Genomic DNA, 8,386 nt, shown 5'->3' with positions numbered 1-8,386 from the left:
TATACATATATATATATATATATATATATATATATACATACACACACACACACATACATATACACACATACATATATATATATTTATTGTAAATAAAATAGGTTACATATGCCATTGGTTCAGACCCTGCTCTAAGAGGCTGACTAATGGTGATTTATCAAGCAAATTAGCAACAAAGGGACGAATTTAGACATAAATCAATTTCTGTTCTTTCCCAGTAGCAGATACTCATCTTGCCTTCTCTATCTGCTGCTTTATTTCAGCACCAGAAGCAAAGACAAAGATCCAGTAATCATGGAACTTACTCCTCTTTCTCTAATATGACTTTGTTGGTGTTTGGCTATTGGTCCAGCACTGTCACATGAGGCACGGAGACAGATCTGTGAAAGCTCAAACTAAATGAATTGGAGCTTACACAGGAAAGCTGAGTATGTGCTGCTGAGAAGGGCATTGAAGGTGACTGTTGCTTTGCCTTGCATAGCAGGGCGTCTGTTGCATCACAGGAGTTCAGATTTTTTCCTTTCATTTATTACCTTCTAAGAAATTGGCCACACACAGTAAATAAGATTCAAATCTTTGTATGTATTAACTGCAGATGGACATGGAGGACCTCATAAAAATATTTTCTTACTTCACATAAAGGGTATTACATTTTCTAAAATGGTTATTTTATGTGGCCCATTGAGTGGCCAACAATGCTTAGCAGAAGTCTTTAAAAATGACAAGCTTGACAATGGAAGGTTTCTTGGGATGTGTGCACATTGGCATAAAGACATTTTAGGTTTTGAAAAGTTACCTTGATCCCTGGATGCTTAGAATAGCAGGTCAGCTCAAAACGAATCTGATCATTCCCCTGTAAGAGAGAGAGAGGCAGAGGAGGTGAGCCATGAGCAGATGGCAGACAGATCATAGAGCAATGTCTGGGAGCACACACAATACTGTACATACATCTACTATGCCATTCATAGTTGTGGACAAAATGGGGAAGATTTAGAATTCCTGGCAGGTGTTTGTTATCTCTGACTCCACTCCCCTCACTGTGTGACCCATTGACACCCCTATGAATGGGGGTCATCGGGACAGGAAAGCACATACATCAAAAAACCTTAAAAGAAACCTATACTAGGGTCCTTAAACATCACCACCTCCTCTCTGGAGATAATGATGAACGTCTAAAAAGGTGTCTATAGGGGAAAACAAACAATGGAGTCATTCCTAACGGAGATTAAATATTTATAAGAAACCATGCTAGAGTCCTTAAAATATCACCATCTTCTCTCTGGAGATAATGGTGAGGGTCCAGGAGGTGTCTACTGAGCAAAGCAGAAAATGGAGCCATTCCTGATAGAGATAAAATATTAAGAATTAAAGGTTTTCAATAGTTAAACTGCATCTCTATCCAATACTTTTTTTTTTAAGTTTTGGATGGAGTAGGGAGAGGTTAGATCCTCTATAGGTTAGATCCTCTATAGGTTATCATTGATGTCTTTGTCGCTGTTGGGGAGACCTAACCTCACTATTTGTCCAGGAAACCAATGTTACCAGAAGAGATAGTGAGGTTGATGCCAATATTTTTCGGTTGCACACCTTTCCTTTGCTGGTTCTAAAGTGATTGCCCAATTATACCACCCTCCAGTGTGCTCAATAAACATGAACATTCGGTTCAGTATACACAGTGCTGTCACAGCAAGCAAAAGCAGCCAATGGTATAAATACAGCTTGTGCATTGTTTTCATATTTTATTTGTTCTTACTTTATTTTTTTTCACTTGTAAGCTTAGCTTACAATCCGAAAATGATTAAAACGGTTTCTGTCTCCCCCTAGTGGCAGACTGGTGCATTGCAGCAGGCAGTAGCTGAAAAATGAACAAGTTAGTGTATCTACTTTACAAACTATATATATATATATATATAAAGTTTTGGCTGGATTTGACAAGTGTTAATACCCCTGTTAGGTTAAGTTAGGTACCCGCCTCCTCAAAGTGTCTGGAGCTCCTGAAGCACCAAAGGATGCCCTTGGAAGGTAGTGTCGATGATCTTTACTGCACTGCATTGTGCCAAATATAAGCATATTAAATTATATTTAAGTACAACTACACATTAGGACTAGTGAGCACTTCATTCCCAGCATAAGGTAACATCATTATAAAATGATATCAGTAAACTTTAAGAACAATTTTATGAGAAATGTGGAGATAATTAAGGAGAATTTAGATGAGGTGCATAAAGTGTGAAAGTACAAGCTCAGAAATGGTCATTCCCATTCTTGCTTCACCACTTGGTACACTACTGTGTTGAAAAAAAATATACAGGTACTTCACGAGCTGAATGCTAATTGTGTGTAAGACAGAAATACAGATGACCTTTAAAAAGCAGTAAGTAATAACAGCCTCTAGATTTCAATTCTGACGAACTCCCTCTAAGCAAGAACTTAGTTAAGATTCTTCAGGAGCTCTCTATCAACATCAGTGCTGAAATTTAAAGTCAACACACAATCAAATGTCAGTCTGATTGTTTCATGATCTGAACACTAAACACAACTGAGCATAAACCTAACTATTTATGGAGTGGAAACAATTACAGACGTTGGGTGCCCACTGCAAATTGGCAGATAAAATGTGGACATTGTCTCCTCTTATCGCTCACATTTAAGTTGGCACTGCATGAACCAGTCTTCTGACCTCTATTACTTCTCCAAAATATAAACCAATGTAATACATGTTTGTTTTCGTTCTCTTTTAGTATGTTCCCGTTGTATTATACATTTCAATGTATGCAATTACAATGGTACAGTCAAGGGTAAACTATTAGCCTATATTGCCATCTAGTGGCCATTCATGAGATATACCACTTTCCCAGCCCAAATTGTATTTCTACTTTTGCAGTCAAATTTGAGAAACCCCCACTGGGTGTTTGTTAATGTTCCCATTCACACATCCCTCCTGAGATCCTCCACTGGAGACATCAGACCGGCACCCTGGAGCAGCACATAGTATGTAGCTTCATATTATTCTGCATTGCAGTATAATGTATTGCTGGGATTTGTAGTCCTCTATAGCTGATGGTATTCTGCATTGCTGTATAATGAGTTGCTGGAATTTGTAGACCTCTATCGCCAGTTGTTATTTGGCATTGCTGTATAATATATCGCTGGGATTTGTAGTCCCCTATAGCTGATGGTATTCTGCATTGCTGTAAAATGCATTGCTCGGATTTTGTAGTCCTCTATAGCCAAGTGCCATTCGGCATTGCTGAATAATGTATTGCTGGGATTTGTAGTCCTATATAGCCAAGTGCCATTCGGCATTGCTGTATAATGTATTGCTGAGATTTTGTAGTCCTCTATAGCCAGTTGCCATTCTACATTGCTGTGTAATGTGTTGCTGGGATTTGTAGCCCCTCTAAAGCTTGGAGTCAGTGGCAAACTACCAGGATCGCAGCGTTTCGGTAATTGGTATTGGCGAGTACTTGATTAAAAGTATCAGTATTCGGTCTGGAAAAAATGGTATCTGTTAGGGATGCACAGATACTTTTCGAGTACCAGTGCAGATACTTGGCATTTTCATGAGAACTACCAGGGTTGCAGAGGTTGCAGCTGGGACCTGGCTCTGGCACTCCACCACTGTCCTGAAATCATTAGTCTGTATTGTTTTAGAAAAACTGTCACATGACAATAAACAAAAATGTATCAGTACTCGTACTTGAAAGTACTCGGCAAGTACCAGTACTCGTACTCGCAAAACTGGTATCTGTGCATCCCTTTATTTATATTTATAAAAACAAAATCGTACATTAAAACAGAGATGTACAAATCCCAGGAGCTCCGTGTGATCCTTACAAATGACAGCTGCCTCCTAACTTTTGAATTTTTCTCTAGTCTAGTCTTGGAGCTCAAAAGTATCGGTACATGTACTCGTACTTGTACCGAGTACTGTACTTGGTATCTGTGCAACCCTACTAAAAATCATTTATGAAAAAATATTTCTCACCTTTTTAGCTGTCTTCTGGGACAGGATTATACCCCGTTTCCCCAAAAATAAGACCAACCCCAAAATAAGACCTAGTATTATTTTTGGGAATTGCTAAAATATAAGACCTACCCTGAAAATAAGACCTAGTTGTGACCATTCCCAGGGCCGGTGGTGTCATAAGAGGGAACTTGAAGAGCCGAGGGAGAGAATCAGCTCTGCCAACGAAGCCAGCGCTAGAGGAAGCGAGGCGGCAGCGGAGGGAGCAGGGACGCATAAGCTGATGCCTCCTCTATAGCGCCGCATCCTGTCACAGGCGGAGTGATACCAAACGCATTCCGCCTGTAAGGAATCGATGGTGAAAGCACACTTCGCTCATTCTGGTTACCAAATGGCTCTTGGAAAGGTACGGCACCCCCGATTGCCCTGATCACCCTATTCTTAACTTTGCCATTTTGAATTATTTAATTTGGATTTGCATTAACTTTGGATTGTTGTACATTAAAAGCAACATTAAGACCTACCCCGAAAATAAGACCTAGTGTGTTTTTTTGAGCCCAAAAAAATATAAAGACAGTGTCTTATTTTCAGGGGAAACACAGTACATAGGGCTCTATAGGAAGCTTATTTCCGTTTGAATAGCTTGCAGTGTTCAATTAAGAGACAGACTGACCCACAGTTTTTTTTAAAAGTGCACTAACATTAGACATGTGCATTCGGATTCGCACGAACCTGCAAATAAACGTAAATCAGTTGATTGGGCGGTTCATCCGAAATAACCAATTTATTATATGCCCACATATCCGAAAACTATATTTGGGCATACATAAATTCATTTCTAGAACACGGTGGCAGCCATATTGGCTGCCGACATGTTCTGCACATGCCCGCCGCCATCTTGAACGTGGAGCGTATGGCGTCTCATGACGGTGAGGTCACACGCTGCACAAGCGTTGGCCACATCTTGGTATACACCAAGATGGCCACGCCCGAACATGCGGGCGCCGCCATCTTGGTGTGTACCAAGATATACTCCAAGATATGCTCATTCTGCAGTTTCCGTGTGCGGTTTCGGATTCTGAGGCCCGTTGCCTCCGAATCAACATAAAAATGTGTTTCCTTTGACGAAACAAATGAAAACGTTTTTCGTTTTCATTTGTTTCGTTCTGAAAATGATTTTTTTAGTTTTGCACATGTCTAACTAACATACAGGTGAAACTCGAATAATTAGAATATCGTGCAAAAGTAATTGCAGTAAGTGCTGCAAAAGGGGCCCAAACCAAGTACTGAGTACATATGCATGCTTGTACTTTTCAGAGGTCCGATATTGTTCCATGTACAATCCTTGTTTTATTGATTGCATGTAATAATCTACTTTTTTGAGGTTGTGGATTTGGGGTTCTTGGGGTTTTCATGAGCTGTAAGCCATAATCATCACAATTATGACAAATCACGGCTTGAACTATCTTGCTTTGCATGTAATGAGTCTATCTCGTATATAAGTTTCACCTTTTAAGTTGCATTAGTGAAATAAATGAACTTTGCATGATATTCTAATTATTCGAGTTTCACCTGTATAAGCCCCCAGGTCTTTAACCCTTTGTAATGACAGACAGTTCTGCCAGCACAGTGCAGACAGGGTTAATGATGGTAAACATATCTCCCCAGCCCCCTCCGTAACATTATATAGAAGGGAAAAGCTAAGTTGGATTTTTCAGTAAGTAAAAAGCTAATAAAAAGGTTCCCAGAAATATTTTAATTTTTTTTAGAGTTTTTAGTTACCTTATGTGAATGGGAACATGTAACAAATATAAATTAGGTGTTATCCCAAATTGGCTGCAAACGTGCAAATACGCTTTGAGGTTCAACAACTGAAAAGGGCAAATGTGTGTAATTTGTGGCACCTATTTTTGGCTGCATTGGTAATTATTAAATGTATGAGGAAGTGAAATAGCAGTTGTAGATGACCATTACCTTTCCAGTTGCTCCATGTGAGACATACTCAGCCCCTTCTCTTTTGGCAATTTCCACCTGCTTCCGGGCAATACACGGACGAGCCAGTGAGGTGCCCAAAAGGTACCGATCCTCATAGATGGCATTGGCTTGGACTGCTGGCCAGATGAACTCTTCCACAAACTCTTTACGTACATCTTCTATGAACACCTGGTGATGGGAGTAATGAGGGTAAGGCATCAGTGTAACTGGAATTCCATTCCAAAATATATGTGTTAGAGGAGAACACTGTTGACCTGGCTGCTTTTTTGGTTCTAGAATTATCCATTATGCCCAACATTCAACTTGTTATATCTGCCACAAGGGTCTGTCTACCAACATTTCTCTATATATGAAATACAATGGCAACAGCTGTTACACTAAAATGCATATGCCCATTCACAGCCTATAAGGAGTGCAGAGTGCATGTAGGAAAACATCAGCAATCTTTTAGAACCTCCCCAAGCATGCCTATTACCAGTAAACAGACTTCTTATACTCTCTTGTATATTTATATATGTTTAGACCAGGGGCTTCCCGAGGCCGGGTGTCACATGCGCGACCATCTGATTGACGCCTGCCGGCGGCCATCTTGGTAATGGACCCCGGCAGAGAGAGGAGGGGATATTCATCCGGCGGGATGAGGTATGCCGCCGGGTCCCCTCCTCTCTCTTGACACTGTTGGGCTCTCGGCCCATGACCAAGTGCCCGACTTTTTAGAGGGGGTGACACCAAAATGACTGTCAGTCATTTTGGTGTCACCCCTGCGATGGTGACACCCGGGTGTGGACCGCACCCCCCTTATGACGCCACTGGTTTAGACCAGCCTTTCTCAAGCAACGTGCCCTGGCACCCTGGGGTGCCTTCTGGCTTCCTCAGGGGTGCCTCACACAGCATCATGCCTTTCCATAAAAAATTATCTTGAAAATGATCAAAAATAGGAAAAGTAAAAAATAAATAAAAGATATTTTAAAGAAGAAAAAAAATTATAAAAACAAAGAAAAACAATTGGGCAGAGCTAGCAGTGACAGCTAGCTCCGCCCAACTGTTTCCTAGAGTCTAGCAGGTCTCGGCCAATAAACAACTGGGCGGAGCCAGCAGTTACATCACGGCCGGCCCCGCCCAGTTGTTATTGTTTAATGACAGATCAGCGTCCCCAGGTCATTTGGCCTCCGGCAGGCCGTTCACCCCGCTCCGGCTTTCACTTAGGCTCAGTTGAGCCAAAGCATATGCCTTCAGCTCGGCTGAGCCGCTCAGCCGCCTTCGGCAGCAGTACGGGCTATTGTGAATAGCCCGTACAGCAGACCTTCGGTTCGACTGAACCGAAGGGCTCCGGCGCCCGAAGGATCAGCCAAAGCTATGGCTGTATCCTTCGGCTCAGTAGTGAATAACCCTTATAGTTTCTCTTTAATCAACAGAAAGCTAGTATGGAATAAAAAAAAAATGTCATGATAAAACAAGTAATAATGAGCCTTCTACCTTCTTTGCTCCGAGAGCCAAAGCCTTCTTCCGTGCTTCCTCAAAATCTTCATTCTGGCCAATGTTTGCCTATTTGAGGTACAAAACAGGAGGATTAATCACCCACACTAGGAGCCATGCCACTTATATAATCAATATTATATCCAATATTATTATCAATATACTATATTTATTATAGGTATTTATATAGTGCCGACAATTTACACAGCGCTCTACATTGTGCACATTCACATCAGTCCCTGCTCTCAAGGAGCTTACAATCTAAGGTCCCTATCTCATATGCACATATACAGGGCAAACTTAGACAGGAGCCAATTATCTTTCCAGCATGTCTTTGGAGTGTGGGAGGAAACCAGAGTACATGGAAGAAAACCCACACAAGCCCAGAGAGAACATGCAAACTCCTTGTAGATAGTGTCCTGACCAAGATTAGAACCAGGAACCCCTAGTGCCGCAAGGCAGAAGTGCTAGCCACCTAGTAAGCTTAGTGGTTATGAACAATAACAGCCATTGGATAGCCGCTCCGGGCTGCCTGGGAGAGAAACATTTTCTCCCAGAAAGGTTTACTCCGCTCTAGAGTAAACCTTTCCCTGCTATGTTTTTTGTTTTTTTTTTACTCATAGCCGCAGGCCGCCATCAGAGTAAAAAAAAAGAAAAACAGCATAGGAATGAATAGCTAGATTGCTATTGGCTATTTGAATTTGCAATAGCCAATAGCAGACTGACAGCAGCAGTGGGCGGGTGCAATAGCTAATCAGCAGAGGTAGACCTGAAGTTCTCCATCAGGTCCTCTCTCTGCTAATTGACCGCAGCAGAGGGCAGGTGCAATAGACAGCTTGCTATTGGCTATTGCAAATTCAAATAGCCAATAGCAATCTAGCTATTCATTTCTATGCCTTTTTTTTATTCTGACGGCAGCAGGTGTCAGAATACTTAAAAAAAAAAAAA

The 8,386-nt window shown here is 41.3% G+C and overlaps 1 protein-coding gene across 1 annotated transcript in view; it reads right to left on the bottom strand.

Annotated features, from left to right (window-relative positions):
• Window positions 1–8,386, bottom strand: part of ASS1 (argininosuccinate synthase 1) — a 72,252-nt gene that overhangs the window by 56,979 nt on the left and 6,887 nt on the right. Inside the window, exons 2-4 of the mRNA XM_018558531.1 lie at window positions 7,439–7,507; window positions 5,942–6,130; window positions 797–853 (exon numbers count right to left, since the gene is read on the bottom strand). Coding sequence (XP_018414033.1) covers window positions 797–853; window positions 5,942–6,130; window positions 7,439–7,507 — 315 coding nt within the window. The remainder of the gene's footprint in view (window positions 1–796; window positions 854–5,941; window positions 6,131–7,438; window positions 7,508–8,386) is intronic.

This window comes from Nanorana parkeri, unplaced genomic scaffold (genome assembly GCF_000935625.1).
Source record: "Nanorana parkeri isolate BGI_ZX_2015 unplaced genomic scaffold, ASM93562v1 scaffold345, whole genome shotgun sequence".
Lineage (NCBI taxonomy): Eukaryota > Metazoa > Chordata > Amphibia > Anura > Dicroglossidae > Nanorana > Nanorana parkeri.
This window is presented reverse-complemented; position numbering and strand designations above follow the sequence as displayed.